The sequence below is a fragment of the Microcebus murinus genome, chromosome 12 (assembly GCF_040939455.1).
Source record: "Microcebus murinus isolate Inina chromosome 12, M.murinus_Inina_mat1.0, whole genome shotgun sequence".
In the NCBI taxonomy this organism is placed as follows: Eukaryota; Metazoa; Chordata; class Mammalia; order Primates; family Cheirogaleidae; genus Microcebus; species Microcebus murinus.
Window position 1 is genome coordinate 74,051,730 of NC_134115.1, and position 21,169 is coordinate 74,072,898.

General features: G+C 40.2%; 2 protein-coding genes across 4 annotated transcripts in view; both read right to left on the reverse strand.

The window, feature by feature from the left end:
* The window catches only part of RNF183 (ring finger protein 183), a 20,697-nt gene extending 19,524 nt beyond the window's left edge, over positions 1-1,173 (reverse strand). The window contains exon 1 of the mRNA XM_076008952.1: positions 1,098-1,173. The gene's annotated coding sequence lies outside the window, so the exon portion shown is untranslated. The remainder of the gene's footprint in view (positions 1-1,097) is intronic.
* Positions 1-20,495, reverse strand: part of WDR31 (WD repeat domain 31) — a 21,523-nt gene extending 1,028 nt beyond the window's left edge. Inside the window, exons 1-10 of one of the 3 annotated variants that reach the window (XM_076008949.1) lie at positions 20,383-20,495; positions 16,257-16,318; positions 12,879-13,022; positions 12,146-12,278; positions 10,145-10,219; positions 5,897-6,041; positions 5,699-5,799; positions 3,773-3,840; positions 2,658-2,799; positions 1,098-1,260 (exon numbers count right to left, since the gene is read on the reverse strand). In XM_076008949.1, coding sequence (XP_075865064.1) covers positions 1,098-1,260; positions 2,658-2,799; positions 3,773-3,840; positions 5,699-5,799; positions 5,897-6,041; positions 10,145-10,219; positions 12,146-12,278; positions 12,879-12,994 — 943 coding nt within the window. In that variant the 5' untranslated portion in view covers positions 12,995-13,022; positions 16,257-16,318; positions 20,383-20,495. Of the gene's footprint in view, positions 1-1,097; positions 1,261-2,657; positions 2,800-3,772; positions 3,841-5,698; positions 5,800-5,896; positions 6,042-10,144; positions 10,220-12,145; positions 12,279-12,878; positions 13,023-16,256; positions 16,359-20,382 lie in introns of all 3 variants that reach the window. The other 2 variants (XM_012768885.3, XM_012768884.3) reach the window with 2 other exon arrangements.
* Positions 20,496-21,169: the final 674 nt, after the last annotated feature.

Genomic DNA, 21,169 nt, shown 5'->3' on the forward strand with positions numbered 1-21,169 from the left:
CTTGTGGGCAGGGCATTTGTGCCACCCAGATAGGTCAATACTTCTAGACCTTGTTCTCCCTGGTCTTAGGTATATGATCACTAAATCTAAAACATCTGCTCTCCCCACCACCCACAACTGTTACACCTGGGCGGTTGGAGAAGCCAACTCCAGGTGAGGGTACAGCAGGGCTGTCCTTGCTATGAAAGTTTGGCTTGTCACCACAGCTGTTTGCAGATGTCACTACACACAGTCCTGCCTTTTTTCTCTCAGGAAGATACCCTATCTCCTCCTGAGAGGAGATAAATTCTGGAGGATTGTTGTAGAAGGGATTTAGGTTTAAAGTTGGTTACATTAATGCTATTCCTGTTTCTGGCAGAACCCTGTGTCCAGGACAGAATAGCATGGAGGCAGTGGCATGCTGGTAAACTAAGAAAGAAAAAAAACAACACTTACTTATAGCACTTGTCAATTTTTATAAAGTGTAAATTACCCCCACTGTGTCTAGATTTCAAGCTACCAAAGTTTTAAAAACCAGCTCGCAAAATTCCTGAATATTTAACAATCTGCCAGTAGGAGGTGGCCCCAGCAGTTCAAGAACTCTGATGAGCTGTGTTTCATAAGGCATCTTTTATCCCTGGTGTCATGACCTTACTGTGATCTTAAACCTCAGCTACAGAGTCAAAACAGGGCAAAAGCACTCTGAGACTTTCCTAACTTACCTTCACACTCTCCAAGTGCTGAGGCTTTTGATTTAGTCTTTAAAAAAAAAACTAAAAGGTGGTCATTCTTGTTCCCTTTTGCAGACATTTTGAGCATTACAAGTTAAAACCTAATGAGGAACTTCAGGTAGAAAAGAATATAAGAGCCAAATATATTTGAGTTCTCAGGAATGAGTCTATACAACATGGTACCAGGAAGTACATGGTGATGTTCTCTAGCCAGAGGCTGAACAGTGAGACTCTGGCATCTTGACATCATCACTTAACCACTAGGAGACTGGACAGCCTCAGGACATGGGTCGCTTTGTACATGCTGAGCAATGGGAAGAAAGAGTATTAAGAAAGCCTTTAGGACTTCATGTACCTTCTAAGAAGCACTGACAGCAGGCTTCTTACCTCCAGTATCTTGGTTCCAAATCTTCACCTTGCAATCATGTGATGAGGTAGCAATTATAGGCATCAAGCCCGATGCTCTTGGTAGGAAGACACAGGATGCAACGGTCTGGAAATGGCCCTTATATTCACATATTCTTTTCCGTGTCTGTCTTAGATCCCACAACTGCAAAGGAGCAACATGGACCAGCTCATACATCCTAGTTATCTAGCTTCATCCATTAATATCCATCTCCCCACCTCCCAGGATCCACCTACTCCCTCCACTTACCTACTCACGTAGCCACTTATCTTCATCCATCCCATTCACATGCCCAACCGCCCATCCATCCGATGATTATTTTAAGCACCAACTATGTCCCAAACAACCCTGGTTATGGATGTGCCAGAAAAGTTATTGTCTTTTTCATAGCTAGGGAAGTAAAAGCACCCAGTCCGATAGCATGATGGAACAGTATGGGGTCGCTTGCTTTCATGACAACCCAAGAGCTGCCTTCTATCAGCAGCCTTTTGGCACCAGTGAGTCCTATGGGAACCCCGCAGTTAGAAGTACCTTCTCATAAGTACACGCAGATGCAGACATTCTGATTTAATGCCTAGATACTGAAACTTGATACATGAAGACTAGTGTCTACAACAAGGGATGTGCCAGTCAGTGCTGCCAGTCCACTCTTATTAATATAGATCAGACCACACCTAGAGAGTAATGTTCAAGGAGGAGAGCAAACTGAATTGTGTCCAAAAAGTAATGAAGTCACTGGCACTGTGTCATCCAGGGAATAGTTGTAGTACTGGAAATGCTTATCTTGGAGAAAAGATGCTACATGCAAAGCCTGATCTACCACTTATTAGGGGTGTGGTCTTGTGCAAGGTGATTTCAACTTGTGACACCTCCATTTCCTCATCTGTAAAATGAGAACTGTAATAGTGCCTAAATTATGGGGTTGTTTCTAAGAATTAAATGAGATAGTACATGTAATGTGCTCAGCCCAGTACCTGGCACATAATAATTATTTGATAAAATGGGAGCTGTAACTGTTCTATCTGGATACTAGACAACCCTTTTAACTGATATTCTACAATTATGGATCTAAGGTTCTTGGGAGGAGTCTAGGCAATCTATCCCCAAATTACTGCAAAGAAGGTATATGGGTAAGGGATGGTATGGGTCCTGGACCAAGGCTGGAGCCCCAAATTTCCTAAAGAGCTTCAACTTCCTTTCCTGTGGCCACATGTATAATGCAAATACATTTGGTTCTTCAAACAGTCCCTCCCCTTTCCAAGCTCTGGTGGGAGTAGGGACATCAGCAGGCTGGTTCTGTGCTTAGCTCCTCCCTATCTTGACTCTCAGCCCATTCCTCTTTTCTACTGCAAATTCAGAGAGCCCTAGGTTAATAACTGTTTCTTAAAAGCAGCATCTGGAATATGAAGGATCACTCACAGTATGCCCTTGAATAGGCCTAAGCCATTAGCAGAGCCTGCCTATGTAGCTCAGCTTAGGCACGAAGCCAGAGTGATTTGTTCATCAGCAACCAGATTCCCGGACCCCACACAATTTCCTACCGTGGCTTCACAGCCTTCCCCTCCAAAGCCGCTGCTGCAGGAGATACACTTATGTCCATCCACACTGACTTCACAGTAGGTCTGAATGTGCTGCTTTGCGGGAAACATATGAGCTACCTGCAGCCCCCGACTGTCCCATAATCTGAAAGAAATGCAAGCAGGAAATGAGTTTGTAGTAAATGTGTCTGAAATACACCAGTAATATCCCACTACCATAAAATCTTGGCCTTTTGCTACTCAGGCCAGTCAGACTGGATGTCATGATTTACCTAAAAACAGCAGCATGAACCAGATCAACCTCTGAGCTTCTAAAGCTGGTAGGAAGTAACCAAATTGAATGACGTCTGAGTTCTTTCTATTTTGAGATCAGTTAATGGGAATTTAGACCAAGCATCTTAATTGTACAAGTTAATTTGGTCCTTTGGGTCACTGCTTTCACTGGACAAGAGGATATTTCTATGCCTGTGATTTAAGTTTTTAAAAGGATACTTTTTATGATACAGAAAAGCAGTCATCATTCAGAATCAGATACAAGAGATTCACGAGTTTTGGTCAGCCTTGGCCATGGGGTCCACTGAGGAGGGTTTTGTTTTGCCTCTTTTCTTATTTTTACCTCTTTAAGCCATTCCTACATTTTCTAAGTAGACTCTCTTCTCAGATCTGAAGTTTCCAGATGTGCTGGCTTTGTTTGACTCTCTGATGCTGACTCTGACCCTGCTTCCTGGGGAGGGCTTTAGCTGAGGGCTGGGCAGTTGAGAATGCCAGGAGCCATGCAGGGGGAGCAAGCAGAGCAGGCAGCCCGAAGGGTAGGACAAGCAAGTGCCTGATCCTGAAGTTAATCCGGACACATTCCCACAGTGGAAGCTGCTGAATCAGCTGCTTCAAAGCTATCCAGGACAGGGGCTTTCTCAGGGCCTGATATCCTGTATACAGTCTCTACCCTGGTGATCCCTGGGGCCAGATCAGAGAGGCCTCAGCACCAGTGAGGGGCAGAGGGGTGGGAGGCCCTGGGAAGAACACAGCAATGCAGAGATATAGGGTAAGAACAGAGTCACGTAAGCATGAGAGCCACAAACTTCACCAGAAACACCTTCTCTGCTGCTCAGGAAGCCTACCTGATGGTTTTATCCTCAGAGGTCTGTAGTATATATGGCTCTCTGGGAACCCAGCACAGGTGAGTGACCTGAAAAAAGCAAAATTTTCAAAACCTCTCTATACAAAGTCAGTCTTCTGCTGTAATTCATGTAAACTGTGCTAACTAGCATCTTTGCACCTCTTATTAAGGATACTGAGGCAGTAAATTTGACTTAGAGGGATTTTATGCTTTGCAGATGCCTATCACTCATGCTCTACCTGCAGCTCTTAGGTTATCAGAAGCAAGGTAATAGCTGGGCCAGTTTTGAGTACCAAAATGCATGCAGGCACCTGAAATTCCAGCCATGTGGCAGAGAACTGCTGGCCAGGTGGCAGCTAGGAGAACAGCCCTTGTTATAAGGTGGGACCACTGAAACTTGAGTCCAACACCTCACGGGTTTCAGCAAGAGCAATCATATTTCTTTTTATCCCTGCAGCCCCCTGCTGGACAGGCATGAAACACTTTTCAACACAACTCAAGATAACAGGATTTTATTGTCTTCTAATAACCTCCACAAATATGGAGGGCATGGGGCAAGCACATTCTGCCATTGACAGTTGTTTGCAAAATTAGAAAAGATGGGCTGGGTGCGGTGGCTCACTCCTGTAATCCTAGCACTTTGGGAGGCCAAGGCTGGAGGATCACTTGAAGTCAGGAGTTCAAGACCAGCCTAAGCAAAAGTGAGACCCTGTCTCTACTAAAAATAGAAAAAATTAGCTGGGCGTGGTGGCATACACCTGTAGTCCCACCTACTTGAGAGGCTGAGGTAGGAGGATAGATTGAGCCCAGGAGTTTCAGGTTGCTGTGAGCTAGGCTGGCACCACAGCACTCTAGCCCAGATGACAGAAGGAGACTCTCTCTAAATAAATAAATAATGACTATCACTCAAATTTGACGACCAATAAAGGAACATCGACCCTGGGTCAGGCACAATGACAAGTGTTTCACATATATTATCTTACTTCATCCTCTGAAGAACCCTATCAGGTGATATAATTCTCCCTACTTTATAAGTGAAGACACTGAGACTCTAAGAGCACAAGTAGCTTTCTTGGGGTAACACAGCTAGTAAGTGATTGATCCCTGATTCAAACCTTGTTATGGCTGACCCCAAAGGCTGTGCAGTTTATATGCCAGGCTGCTACCAGAAAATTAGCCTTCAGAAACAGAGCAAATCATACATAAAGCAGAAGGTAATGCTTATCTCTCTGCATGATGTTACATATACAGAATGCACAGTAAGCATAAGCTGTGAGTTCCTGTAAGGAACTGTGTCCTTGTTCACTAACCCTGTTCCTAGCACAGTGTCTGGCCCACAGAAGAAATGGAGTTACTATATTTTGAAGGAATAAATGAGAGTACTATTTTAAATTCTAATATAAATGCTAATATAAATGCTCATTCTTGCCGGGCGCGGTGGCTCACGCCTGTAATCCTAGCTCTCTGGGAGGCTGAGGTGGGCGGATTGCTCAAGGTCGGGAGTTCGAAACCAGCCTGAGCAAGAGCGAGACCCCGTCTCTACTATAAATAGAAAGAAACTAATTGGCCAACTAATATATATAGGAAAAATTAGCCAGGCATGGTGGCACATGCCTATAGTCCCAGCTACTTGGGAGGCTGAGACAGAAGGATCGCTTGAGCCCAGGAGTTTGAGGTTGCTGTGAGCTAGGCTGATGCCACGGCACTCACTCTAGCCTAGGCAACAAAGCGAAACTCTGTCTCAAAAAAAAAAAAAAAAAAAAAATGCTCATTCTCTGGAGCAGAAGACTCAAGAGATCACCTAATCTAATAACCCTGAGAGGCCAGGGTCACACAGAAAGTCAGGACCCAAGGCTAGTCTCTCTCCTGGCCCTTTCCCTCCCCCCATGCTCCCTCTGCCTGCTCTGTGCCAAGTCTGAGTTCATACCACATTCCTGGAGATAGATGCTCTCTCCACACACTGTCCGGTCCCCACATCCCACAGAAGCAGGGTGTTGTCCCGAGAGCCAGTGCACAGCTGTGACAAGTCTTTGGAAACAATGGTAAGAAGACAAAGCATGAGCAGAGGCTTGAACGGGGTTTTCTGAAGCACAACTGTATTGGGAAGAGATCTACTTTACTTTACCTGGACCCACAGCCAATCCAGTGACCACCATGGCATGGCCAGACAACTGCTGCCTCGGTTGTGAGGAACCATGCAAGTCCCACATCATGACCATCCTGTCCCGAGAGGCACTGAAGAACTGGTTTGATTGGGGAATACAGGCTACCTGCTCAGGTAGAAAACAAAACAAAACTGAAATAGCTCTGGTGTGCTTGCTAGATTGGACTTTAAAATGGGGGAAATAAGCTTAGACATGAAATCTTTAAAAAAAATAAAATAAAATAAAATAAAATGGGGGAAAGATGGGTCTATATAATTCTGTCCCCACACACACTTTTTAAAAGAGTAATACCTAAACTTGAAATCCATGAATGGAAAGTACAGGCTGGTTTGAATTTCCACCTTTATCCATGTTGTGCTACCCTGTCCTCTTTAAGTAGCAGATTTCCTCCTGTCCTTCAAGGTAAGGTTAAAAATCTCACCTCCATGAAACCTTCTCAGACCATCTCACTTCCATGGGATCGCTCCCCTTTGGGGTCCTGTAGAACTTCCTCTCTGTGTGATTTCTTTGGCATTTCAGGATCCCCCCTCCAAAAGGGTACAGTGTACAAAGCACTCTCACATACTTCATCTCGTTAATCATGGAACCACCTTATATTATCTCTTATTTTGTGTTATAATGTCACTCATTTTGTTTTTAAAGAAATATCTTTTCTATATTTTTAATCACATAAAGATCCATTTATTTCTACTTTGCCCAGGGATTCCATAGGAAAGAATGCTGGATCTTCTGATTTACTAAAATGATCATGTTTTTCTCCCTTTGGCCAATTAACATAGAGAATCATATTTACTAATTTCCTAATATTAAACTATTTCTACATTCTTAGAATAATGCTCAGCTAGCCATAGTATGCTATTCTTTTTTTTAAAAAAGCTAGAATCTATTTCCTGATGCTTCTTTATGATGTTTGTATACATATGGGAGCAGAGTGTGAGTAGTATGTCCACCATCCATTTTCCTATTCTTACTTAATAATAAAACCTCTATATTATTGGGTATGGCAATGCATTCAGCTATAAATTCTGATTTTCCAGCCCCCTTGAAGGGGTAGCCACTGAGATATACGTGGAAGTGGGACTTCTAGAAAACTCTTTAAAGGAGCTGGCAGGCACAACCTGTTGCTCATGTCCCTTCTTCCTGCTGCCTTGAAATTAGATATGATGACTGGAGTTGCAGCAGCCATCTTGTGAACAGGACATAACCTTGAAGAAGAAAGCCAAACTCTGATGACAGACAAGAAAGAGAAGGATCCTGGCTCCCTTATGACTTTGGAGCCACCACATCAACCTTCAACTACATAGTTTCTATTATCTGAAGCTATATCTAATTTCATCTAATACAGATTTTTGTTGGTCTGTCATATTCTTTGTCAGGTTTTGCTACTGATGTTATACTGGTTTTATAAAAAGAATTAAGAAGCTGTCTCTTTCCTCTGGAACAGTTTAAACTGCATCAGAACTATCTCTTTTTGTGAATTTGAAAGAATTCCTTTGAAACCATCGTAGCCTAACACTCTTATAACAGGTAATTGTGTTGTACTCATGATGAATTTAAGGTGAATCTCTGTTCCATTTAATACTTTTTACCTCGAATACAAATTTATTTGATATTATTATCACAACTCCTGCTGTTTGTTTGCATTTGCCTGTATATCTTTGCTTACCTTTTTCTTTCCTGTTCTGACCTCTTTCATGGTGTTTCCTTTTTTTAAAATTGTGGTAAAATATACATAAAACTTACCATTTTAATCATTTTTGAATGTACAATACAGTAGCATCAAGTACTTTCATATTGTTGTACAACCATCACCACTATTCATCTCTAGAACTTTTTCATCATCCCAAACTGAAACTCTATCCATTAAACCATAACTCTTTATTTTCCCCTTACCCTATCCCCTGGGAACCACCATTCTACTTTCTTTCTCTATGAATTTGACTATTCTAGTTACCACATATAAGTGGAATTGTACAATATTTGTACTTTTGTGTTGGTTTCTTTCACTCAGCATGTTTTCAAGGTTCATCCATGTTGTAACACATATCAGAATTTCATTCCTTTTTAAGGCTGAATAATAAATAGTCCACTGTATGTATATTACCACATTTTGTTTATCCATGCATACGTCAATAGACATTTGGGTTGTTTCCACCTTTTGGCTATTATAAACAATGCTGCTATTAACATGGGTGTATATATATCTGTTCTATCTTTGTTCACTGTTTTACTTTCAATCTTTAAGCTGCTTTGCACTAGATATGTCTCTTTTAAATAATGTGTAGGTGCCTTTAGTTTTTAACTAAGAGTACTTTCTTTTAACAAGTGAATTTATCCCAATTACATTTATTGGTATTACAGATATGTTTGGTCTTGTTTCTTTCATCTTTTCTATTGTTTTTTAAAAAACACTTTGTTTTCATTGTCTTTTCTGTGAAATTCCGTATTTGTTTTTAGATTTATTTCTTCCCTTCCTTTATATTTTTAATGTAAAAATATATAATCTAAAATCTTCTAATTGATATCTTTATATATGTATTAATATCCTTAAACCTATATTCCCAATTTATTAACTTCAGAAAGAAAACAGTATATGTACAGACTCTCCCTTATGGAAAAAAATTTTCTTTTTTTCTTTTAAAAAAAAAAATGTTTTTTTGAGACAGAGTCTTACTCTGTTGTCCAGGCTAGAGTGCCGTGGCATCAGCCTAGCTCACAGCAACCTCAAACTCCTGGGCTCAAGTGATCCTATTGCCTCAGCCTCCCAAATAGCTGGGACTACAGGCATGCGCCACCATGCCCAGCTAATTTTTTCTATATATTTTTAGTTTTCCAGCTAATTTCTTTCTTTTTTTTTTAGTAGAGACAGGGTCTCACTCTTGCTCAGGCTGATCTCAAACTCCTGATCTTGAGTGATCCACCCGCCTTGGCCTCCCAGAGTGCTAGGATTGCAGGCGTGAGCCACCGCACTGGCCTCTATTGCTTTTAAAAATGGACACCACTCTGGCTGCATAAAGGATTCAGTCACATTCTTTCTCTTGCCATTTTATAGACATTGTTCTACTGTCCTATGGAAGCAGGTGCTGCTGAGAAGAAATTTGAAGCCCAACTAATTTTTCTTTTACATTTTGGTGACCTTTTTCTTCTGCTAGGATCTTGCAAAACTCACTTTTTATATTTAAAGTTTAACCGCTTTGCTTGGATATGTTTCAGTACAGATTATTTAATTTTCCTGGTACTCAATTAGCCCTTAAACAATTTTATGCATCAAGTTTTTAAAATTTTCCTTCATTTGAGTAAAGTTTTTTTTTTCTAATTTTCTCTTTAAATGTTTTTTACTTCATTTGTTTTGCTCTTTTTTAGGAACACCAATTATGGGGGTACATTAGATCTCTATTGTGTGCTTTCCACATCTGTCATCTTCTTGCCAATTATTTTTATCTCTTTATTTTCATTTATATTCCATATGCTTAGTCTGCCACCAGGTCACCATTTCTTTTTTTATTTTTATTTTTTGAGTCTCCCACTGTCACCCAGACTAGAGTGCCGTGGCATCAGCCCAGCTCACAGCAACCTCAAACTCCTGGGCTCCTGAGCCTCCACCTCAGCCTCCTGAGTAGCTGGGACTTCGTGCATATGCTACCACTCCCGGCTAAGCTTTTTTTACTTTTTATAGAGACATGATTGCCCAGGCTGGTCTCAAATTCCTGGGCTCAAGCAATCCTCCCACCTTGGCCTTTCAAAGTGCTAGGATTACAGGTGTAAGCCACTGTGCCCAGCCTGTAAAGCTATTTAACAAATGAATAGTTATTTACTTTTGTTGACTTTTTAAAAACTTCCCCAGCTAGACTAGAAGGTTGCTGAGCATAGGGATTGTGTCATTTTTCTAGCTATAGTAAACACACAGTAAGCCCTCAATATGTCCCTGTTAAATTAGGATAGGTCAAGGAGAATTGTTATCAGCTATTCTCTATTTACTACCTGAGCTATTACAGGGTTAATAACCAAAGAGAAATTGTGTCCAGTATACCTGTAGCAACAGCTAAGTGAATGGTTTGCTCTGCTTTTCCCGGCTTCACAACATCAAATGAAATCCTTGCATTTTCCCTTAAGACTGAACATTCAATCACTCTTAATATCTAGAGCTATTAGATATTCCTTTATTCAGTTCCAAATTCCTTTCATAATAATAATAATTTGACAATTACCTTGGTGATTTCACGTTCATGTCCTTTGAACCTTTTCACCACATTTCCAGTTTTCCAATTATAGGCCACAACTGTCTGCAGAGAGTCATTAAAATATTTTAGTTTAATCTCTGAATTTTTGTTTATCTGAAACTAGCCTTTACTTCAATCCTCACCTTAATTTCTCCCTAGTCACTAACTCCCTCTCTGTCAAGTGACTTGATTCGAGCCTTAGAGGTTTATTGTTATGCTCCTTCTCACATTCCCTTCCTTTCAGTTTCTTTTCTTTCCCCTTGATCACTTCTCTGTCTCTCCCTAAGACATTGAGCCACTCCTCTAAACCTTACTGATGAGAGTGGGATAATACTCCCCAAGGACTGTTTCAGCTTGAGAGTTTGGCTATAGATGCTGAAGGAGAATTCTACATAGGATTAGGTTCCCCCCTACTGTATTATAATTTTTTTTAGTTGTATGTGGTTTTTTTTAAATTTATAACCATAATCATGTTTTTTTTTCTTTTTTTGAGATAGGGTCTCACTCTGTAGTCCAGGATGGAGTGTAGTAATGTGATCACAGCTTACTGTAACCTCAAACTACTGGGCTCAAGCAATCCTCCTGCCTTATCCTCCCAAGTAGGTAGAACTACAGGCACACACCACCACCATGGCTAATTTTATTATTATTTTTTGTAGAGACAGGGTCTCACTATGTTGCCCAGGTTGGTCTTGAACTCCTGGCCTCAAGCGATCCTCCAGCCTTGGCCTCCCACAGTGCTGGGATTAAAGCCATAAATCACTGCATCCAGCCAATCTTAACCATTTTTAAGTGTACAGTTAAGTATATTTACACTGTTGTGAAATGGATTGCACCTTTTTTTTTCATTTCAAAAAAAAAATCATCCGTAATCCCATCTGCTAAAAAAGATCATTGTTAAAATTTTCTTCCCATACTTTTTTCAGGTATATACTTTAACATCTCATTGTAAGCATTTCTTTCCCTAAACAGGATTTTTAAAGCATTTTCTGGCCAAGTCTCCACAGTTCGTTGCAAGAGAGTAAGAAGCATGTATTTATACTGGACCCAGCCTTGTTATACTTGACCTCATCTTTCTAAATAAAGGGCTATTGAGAGAGCCATTCCTAGTCTCCTAATCTATAAAACAGAGAAGATAATCCTTGCCCATCTACCCCTCACTGGTGTGAGTGAGGCTCATATAAATAAAATTTCTTACAAATAAGATGATATAGATTTTAAGACAAAATGCTGCCAATTAATCTATGATACTGAGATGTACCCTGACTTCAGCGGTGTTAAAATGTGAAAACATGTACACATTTTATAACTGGTGAAATATAGTATGCAAATGGAATATGAAGATTCAAGGCTATTAAAAATGAGAGGCAATATTAGTATTATTCTCTATAAAAACAATCAGTGTTTTTTTTGCTACCAATATCCTAGCTGTGAAGGCTATGATAGATCCAAACATGAAGGAGAGAAAGCAGTCAGATTCAAAGTGACAATGGGAGGAAGGATAAAACATGGAAGGAAGGAATCATGATGCCACACAAGTATAAAGATTTTGGCAAAAGCGTAACATAAAAGAAGAGACTAAAGAGTTCCTTTTGCAGATAAATAACTTCTGTGTCTGCCTGTAGATGTAAAAAGGGATTGGCTGGAAGAATAATCCTTGCCATTTATAAAAAGCATGTGGGTGGTCAGGCATAGTGCTAAGGGTCTTACCTGTGTTCTCTTATTTAATCCTTACAACTGTCCTATGAAGTGGCATTATTATATACCCACTTAACAGATAAAGAGACTAAGCTCAAAAATTTTAAATATTTACCCTAAGTAATAGAAAGTAGCCAAGTAGGGATTTAAACCTAGTCTTTCTAACTTGAAGACTAGACTATTTTTACTCTAGTCAACTCTGCTGCCAGCAACGGAAACCCTAGCCCTCTTTCAAAATAGCTTCCCTTCCCTGCAATCAGTTGGTTTCCCAGGAAACCCTGCAAACCCCACCTTATCTTTTCCTCCGGAGACACAAAGGTCTGAGTTCAGAGCAGCAACAGCAGAGACGGTATCCACATGAGCTGGGCTATACTCTTGAAAAACTTTAGTTTGAATTCTCTCTTCTATAATTCCATCGGGCCTGCTAAAGAGAGGATGGAACATGAGAGGACCAATAGCATGGGAGTAGAACGGGGAGCAAGGGGAAGGAGAATGTGGGCTAAGGTGGTGGTAATTCAGGCTGGTGCAAGAAGGAAGATGAAAAAGGAGTAGAGAAAGGAGATTCACTGACATTGTCAGCAATGGTATTATTTACTCTGAAAGTATACAGAATGACTGAATGATTAGAATCTGATAAAGGGGAATCCTGAGGCCAAGAAGTCAGGAGTCTTTGCTCACACAGAGATTAATCCCAAAGATGCAGGGCCCTTCTGTGTGTGGGTGTAAATACTAGCTAATAAGCTGACTGTTTCTTACTTAAAAGAGAACAGACCAAATTAGCCAGGTGTGGTGGCTCGCCCCTGTTGTCCCAGCTACTCAGAGGCTGAGGCGGGAAGATCACTTGAGCCCAGGAATTCAGAGTCTGAGACCAGCCTGGGTGATACAGTGAGACTCTATCTCAAAAAAAAAAAAAAAAAAAAAAAAAAAAGAAAAGAAAATATTTGCCCTGGGTCTTCTCTTTCTTTAGTGGAGAGTTTTAATGGGGCATAATAAAACTTGGGATCCCAGGGTAGGATTGCTGTACCTGTATTTATAAGTGCCATGTTTGAGTTTGCTTTGTAGTTTCCCCATCCCCGCACAGAACCTACAAAAAACCTTCTGCGGAGGTACTCGTTTCGGTTGGCATCTGAGTAGCAGCATCCCTTGTGGCTGCTGGAAGTTGTGTTCCCTGTTTAGTAAAAAGAATAATAAATAATGTTAATTTTGTTGGGCCAAATTACTAGTATTGTTATGTTAAAATTATATTCTTTTTTTTAAAAAAGACTAATTCTGTACATTTGCTTTTTTTCTTTTCCCTGCTTCACTCTTACAGCCCTGGGATTGTAGCCTCCAATAAAGCATTAGCAGACAAACAGAAACAGAAATAAAAAGAAGTTCTTGGCTGGGCGCGGTGGCTCACACCTGTCATCCTAGCACTCCAGGAGGCTGAGGCGGGCGGATTGTTTGAGTTCAGGAGTTCGAGACCAGCCTGAGCAAGAGCGAGACCCCATCTCTACTAAAAATAGAAAGAAATTAATTGGACAACTAAAAATATATAGAAAAAATTAGCCGGGCATGGTGGTGCATGCCTGTAGTCCCAGCTACTCAGTAGGCTGAGGCAGAAGGATCGTTTGAGCACAGTTTGAGGTTTCTGTGAGCTAGGCTGACACCACACACTCTAGCCTGGGCAACAGAGTGAGACTCTGCCTCAAAAACAAAACAAAACAAAAAATATATAAGAAGTTCCTCAATAAGTTAAAAACAGGATTGCTATATGATCCAGCAATACTACTCCTCAGTATACAGCCAAAAGAATTGAAAACAGGTATTCAAACAACAATGTGTTCATGAAAGTTCATGGCAGCACCATTCACAGTGGCCAAAAGGTGAAAACAACTCAAATGTCCATCAATGAATAAATGACATATGGTCTATCCATACAATGAAATATTATTACTAAGCCATAAAAAGGAATGGAGTACTGATATATGCTACAACATGAGTTAACCCTGAAAATATCATCATAAAAGAAGCCAGACACAAAAGGCCACATATTATATAACTTCATTTATATGAAATATCCATAGTTGGCAAATCTATAGAGAAAAAAAGACTAGTGGTTGTCAAGAGCTGGGGTGAGGGGAATGGGAAGTGACTACTTAATAGGTGCAGAGTTTCCTTTTGGGGTGATGAAAATGTTCTGGAACTAGATAGTGATGATGGTTGTACAACATTGTCTATATACTAAATGTCACTAATCATAAATTTTATGTTATGTGTACTCTACCACAATAAATAAATACTAATAGCATGTAATTAAAAATTAAAGATAATTTATACTAGTGAAGCTTCTTGAAAAAGAAAAGCCTCAGTTATTCTAAAAGGTTATAACTTTAATTGGTTGCCAGATAATTTTTAAATAATTTCATTGTGGCACTTCTCTAAATCAGTGTGCCACAATCATGAAGTATATTTAATATGAAGGCGATACTAGAGATAATGACATTAAATGAGACAATATAGGTAATGACCTAGGCCAGCAGTTCTCTAAGTATGATCTGAGGACCACGTGGGATAACTGAGAGCCTCTCCAGATGTCCTGGAAGACCTCCCTTTTCCAACTCTGTGTGAGGCCTGCTTTTCTTTTTGTATTTTGACTTAAACAATATATTGCAATATATTCAATGCAGAAGCAGTTATGCAAATCCAGTTTTCTTCTGTTCAAGCCAAATATTACAGAGATTTGCAAAAACATAAAATAATATCATTTGTTCTGGAAAGTATATTTATTTCTCATATGTTATTTATGTTAATATACAATGGGTTTATTATTGTTATTTTATAATTAATAGGTAAATATTTTTTAAAATTTATCATTTTTAATGTCAAAAGATGGTAGAAGAGCAGGGATATGAATCCAATCTACAATCTACATAAACAAAACCTCTTTGGGGGTCCACAATTTTTAAGAGTGGCAAGAAGTCCTGAGGCCAAAAAGTTTGAGAACTACTAACCTAGAAACTAAATAATGTTAATGTTGGATGATATAATTAGAATAAAAAAATTAAATGTATTCCAGGTATACTTGCCTTGTCCCTCTCAACTAACATGACTAGAACTAAAAAGAAAGAGAATGAATTATACATTCAAAGATGCTCATTCATTTACTCATTCAGGAAACCCCTCCTAAGCACCTAATTTGTGCAGTTCCTAAACCAGTTGTGCAACAGAGAGGAAAATATGAGAAGCCTGAAGATGTGACCAGCATAAACATTAAACATTTGCTGGTACTGAAAGAATCTGACTAGGGGCCAATCCCAGATACTATAGATCATGTGTCCTCTGCAACTAGCTGTTCCCTGGGACGCCAAAGAGCTGAGGGAAGTAAATGGAGCAGTGGGAATACCCAGTCCCTATTTCTTCTGGGGTTTTGCTTAAAGAAGTTCTAGGGGATGAACTTTCACTGGGTATGACCAGCCTACTTCTAGGAAGAACTGTCTACATGGAGAATAGCAGGTAAAACTCACCAAGTTAAGTGTTCTCATTTATACTATTATCATTAAAAAATAGAGTATTCCAGGAGAATTTCAGCCTACATTTCAAGAATTTGCCAGAATTGACCTAGCAAGAACAGGTAACTGGTACAAAAGCACAATGCAGTGGAAAGAACACTGTGAGTGGCATCAAGACACCTGGGCTGTACCCCAGCTCTGCCTCATCACACTGTTTATCCTTGAATAGCTCCATTCCCCACTCTGGGTCTCAGCCTCACCATCTAGAAAATTAGGGCACTAAATGATTTTTTAAATGATCTTTAAAATTTCAAAATATTAAGGGAGTACAAATGTTTTTGGTTACATGGATCGCTTTTGTAATACTTGAGTCTCAGCTACAGGTGTGCCCATCACCCAAATAGTGCTCATTGTACCCATTAGGCAGGTTTTCTAAATGATTTTTAGTAGAGTATGTGCTCCATAAGAATAAGCCCTCTCATTATTCATCTCTGTACATCAAGTAGCTTGCACAGTACTGTACAACAAAAGTATTTGTTGTGCAGTAGTAAATTGAAGGTTCCTTCCAGTTCAGACATTCTAGAATTCTCTATAAGAGGCCACAGATGTGCTAAGAGGAAAAAGTCCAGGATAGTTTACAAAAATCTTGGGATGTTGTGTTGTTTATGGACAGATAGATGGTGCAGGGCTTCACATCTTCCAGCCTAACCCATTTTTCAACACTATTATCAAACTAAAGACAGATGGCATTCATAGATCTAGGTCACTGGAAACTGCAGGTGCTATAAATGGATTGGCTCTGCTTAGAACTGATTGGATTATTAGCCGGTATATTCAGAGAGCCATACTTCCCAAGTAAAGAGTATTCATGGGACATTATAAGGAAAAGATAACTTTTAAAATTTACTTACCCGCAAATGAATAGGATCTTCTTGGTGAACTGCCGTATTCAATGATTTGTAATGTGTATCTTCTGAAAAATATTAATAGTTCAGGCAGCCACTTCTTAATCTCTGTAATTAGTGAAAAGATGCTCAAGTTAATCTCTTCTCTAAGCATGTTTGCACTGAAAAGAGATTTATAAGGTAAATACGGACCTTGTTTAATTAAAGAGATTGTTAAGTGTAGTTTTCCCTCACAAAGAAAGAAATATTTTATAAAATTCCAAGATTATATAACTCTCACATTTCCAACAATTAGGAAAAGTATACTGTAATGTTAATTATACATCTGTTTTTTAATATGCAAAATATATGTAAATGCATCATTAAACATTTGTATTTTACTCATAATATAGTACTTCTGTTCATCAAAAATCTTCAGCATTGACTTACTTCAGAGTTTACTGCTTTTGAGAAAAAGGCAATTTTTCTTTTAAATATATGAATCCTAGAATTTGAGATGGAAGAGCTTTTGAAAATCATCATATAAACCTTTTATTTAAAGATCTGGAAAATAGTAGCAGAAATATTATTTGCTCAAAATTATAACTAGGTAGATCTCTTGACTTCTAGTTCAGAATATAAATGTCTAAAAGAAGAAATCGTTTTATTGCATTTTAACAACTCGATTTTAAGAATTCAAATAAATCCTAATAATCGAATGACAGTTTAGCTTATTCTGAGAAGTGAGGGCAGCATAGAAGACTCTTGAAATACCCCATGGTCACTCTAAACATAACTCAGAAAATTCTCTTTTAACTCTCCAGTGAAATATTTCTTGATATACACCAGTACATATTCAATCCTTCGATTCCATGAAGTGCATTAGTATTTGAATTAGGGCTAGTTCTGAATCACAGTTCTACTGTGGCCTTGGTCAAGCTGTTGAACCTAAGTCTCAGTTTCCTATGTGTAAAATAGGATAATAACTCTATCACTAGCTTCTATGAAGATTAAAAATAGCACTTAAGATGTGTGAGGAAGTGCTCTAAGTGCTTTATATTTATTAACTCATTTATTCCACAAGCCTCTGAGATAGTTACTGTTACGACAGATTAAGCATCCCTAATCTGAAAATCCAAAATCTAGACTGTTCCAAAATCTGAAACTTCTTGAGTGCCAACATGACACTCAAAGGAAATGCTCATTGGAGCATTCTGGATTTCAGACTTTCAGGTTAGGAATGCTCGATCAGTAGTATATAATGCAAATACTCTAAAATCCAAAAAAAAAAAAATCCAAAATCTGAAATACTTCTGGTCCCAAGCATTTCAAATAAGGGATACTCAACCTGTATAACCATTTTGCAAATGTGAAAAGTACAGCACAGAGATGTTAAATAACTTGCTCAAGTTTACATCACAAATAAGTGGCAGAACCAAAACTTAAACCCAGGCAATCTGACTCCAGAGGCCCTGCTCTTGACAAGTATACTATACTGCATCTCTACAAAAACTAGTGCATGTAAAGTCAACCTGGAAAACTGTTAATAATAAATGATCATTACTAGCATGATTATGAAATTAACAGTAATAATAAATGGAAGCAGGCCGGGCGCGGTGGCTCACGCCTATAATCCTAGCACTCTGGGAGGCCGAGACGGGCGGATTGCTCGAGGTCAGGAGTTCGAAACCAGCCTGAGCAAGAGCGAGACTCCGTCTCTACTAAAAAATAGAAAGAAATTAATTGGCCAACTAATATATATAGAAAAAAAAAAATTAGCCGGGCATGGTGGCACATGCCTGTAGTCCTAGCTACTCGGGAGGCTGATGCAGGAAGATTGCTTGAGCCCAAGAGTTTGAGGTTGCTGTGAGCTAGGCTGACGCCACGGCACTCGCTCTAGCCTGGGCAACAAAGTGAAATTCTGTCTCAAAAAAAAAAAAAATAAATGGAAGCAGCAATTTCACCTGTATTAATTTTGCTCATACTACTGTGTTTCCCCGAAAATAAGACCTACCCATAAAATAAGCCCTAGCAGGATATCTAAGCATTTGCATAATATAAGCCCTACCCTAGAAATAAGACCTAGTGATGGGTGTGGCTACACAGCATATCTGTACAACCCATGCATTTCATCGTGGAGTGGTGAAGACGAGCAGCCATTCTCATCTGCCCCATGAGAGCTCTATTGCTCGACATGAGAGATTGGGGCCAATGGTTCTAAAGGAAATAGAGTCACAAGAAATATAGGATGGAATTTGGGGTTTGGAGAGTTAGGATGATGTTCCAGAAGAAGACGACTTAACTATATTTGAATAAATGTAGATTGTTGTACCGTACTTAAAAAAATTAACACATCCCCTGAAAATAAGCCCAGGGTGTCTTCTTGAGGAAAAATAAATATAGGACCCTGTCTTATTTTCGGGGAAACATGGTACATGTATATTAAACATATATACCAAATATGCAGAGAACATATATACAAATGGATATGAGTCTGGAGGATATTAAGCTGAAGTCAACTATGGCCCTTGACTAGGGTGATTGATCCCAATAAGGCTAAGAATTAGTTATGTTATATAGCAAGGCAATTTAAAAATCTCAAGAACAAAGTATATGTTTATATTGCAATTTTACGAGTAAACTAAGACTACGAAAATACTATTAAGTTATCTTCCTTTCTTTATATTATGAATGTGTAATATTTGAGAGGAGGGATAACATCTTGTTCATTTTTGTATCTGTGCTTTCAGTATGGAGAACGAATGCAAGGCAAATCTATCTGTTGAATGAATGAATGGCATACTAAGATGAAAGAGTCTGCTTCATGGGATGCTTTTTTTTTTTTTTTTTTTTTTTGAGACAGAGTCTCGCTTTGTTGCCCAGGCTAGAGTGAGTGCCTTGGCGTCAGCCTAGCTCACAGCAACCTCAAACTCCTGGGCTCGAGTGATCCTTCTGCCTCAGCCTCCCGGGTAGCTGGGACTACAGGCATGTGCCACCATGCCCGGCTAATTTTTTATATATATATCAGTTGGCCAATTAATTTCTTTCTATTTATAGTAGAAACGGGGTCTCGCTCTTGCTCAGGCTGGTTTTGAACTCCTGACCTTGAGCAATCCGCCCGCCTCGGCCTCCCAAGAGCTAGGATTACAGGCGTGAGCCACAGCGCCCGGCCTATGGGATGCTTTTTAAGGACCCAACAACATAAGGGCCCTTTAAACTGCCCAACAACATATCCTTCAAGGGGCAGTCACCCTTGCCTTGTCTCAGATTTCAAGCCCAGAAAGGCTGGAAAAGACTGGGAAAGCCTATAAACTTGATTATGATTTTGGATGTCCTTGTTAGTTCTAGTTGGAACCAGGCCTAAATCTGAATCCCAGACCAACTTCTGCCCCAATCTGCTTTCCAAGGGCTTGGAAATACCCCGTGGTCACTCTAAACATAACTCAGAAGATTCTCTTTTAACTCTCCAATACAATATTCCTTGATATACACCAGTACATATCCAACCCCTCTATTCCATGAAGAAACTAGGACCCATTTATGACTTGGTGAAGGTCACAAGGGCAGACCTGGTGGACCAGACCTAATTTCCCTGGACTTCCTCGGTCCATTGCTCATGCAAATGCTTATTTCTCATCTTCCTCCCTCTCTCCAAATCTCCCTCTGCATACATTTAACCTATACTCTGGGAGACCAAGGCACCTATACCAAAACCATGCTCCAACAGAAACAAAACCACAGGTAGAAATACCTAGAAGGTGATCTAGTTCCACCCTCTAACGGTACAGATAGGGGAAACCGAGGCTCAGAGAATAAGAGGGTTTTACCCAAAATTACACGAGGAATCAGTACTAGGCAAGAACTACTAAAGCTGCCTCAAGTTTTAGGGACAACCTGCGTGCAGTTTTTCATTTCTGGCTCTTCAGATCACAAATGTTCCTCTCCCTGCCCATTATGCAAACGGCTAAATCTTATTTTTTATGTGCATGGGGGAGGAAGGTGAGGAGGATCTCCGCCAAGATGGATGGCAACCTAGCGCTACCCAGCCCAAGGCTGGCTCTAAGAACCCACTCTCTGCTTCGGCCAGAAATAGGCGGGTGCGGCCCAGAGAGCGCGAGGGCTCCACCCTCCCCGCCTGGGCTTCCATACCCACCGGTGGGCTGGCGGGGTTGGAGCTGAGGCCGGCTGGGACTAGGAGCCGGAGGGCGGCCGTAGTCTCCGAGCTCCACCGTCTCCCGCGCCTCCGCCCCTAGCAACGAGCCTCACGTCGCTAGGGCGGGAGTCCCAGGTAAAAGGTTCCGGGCGCCCTTGTCGGCCGCCGAACAGCAGTTCCGCTCGCCTGACGTCTACGGTGAACCGAACGAGAGCGCCCCGCTCTGTTTTCTTAATGTAACGATCCGTTGATAAGGTCCAAAGAAAAGGACGGAGGTGCCCAAGACCACGCTGCCAGAAGAATCTAGGTAATCCAAGGAAAGCGGATATCAGTGTAACAACCACGGAGGAAGCACTTAATGTCATCTTTTAAATTATTATTAGCTCAGATAGAGGTGTTGCCTTATTTCTTTGAAGTTTTCCCTGAGTCCAACCAGAGATCCCTCCTTTGGACACTTCCTCAGTCCCCCACTCCCTTATTCCTTTCATTCTTTTTTTCTTTCATCAGACTGTTACAGCCAGGTACCATAGCAAGAAGGCCTCTCAGTACCTTTATGGGATGCAGTGGGAAGACAGTTCTATAAACCAACAACAGCTACAAGACAAAGTTTTTACAGCTGCAGTGGCATTGCTTCCAAACTAGAGTCCATTCACCTCTGTATTCCGGTTGCACAGCACAGGGCTTGGTATTCAGAAGGGGCTTGTTGACTGTTTGTTGCATGAATGAATGAATGGCAGGGATCCTATCCAACATTTCTTTTGCACCCTAGTAGGTGCCTCTGCTGTGC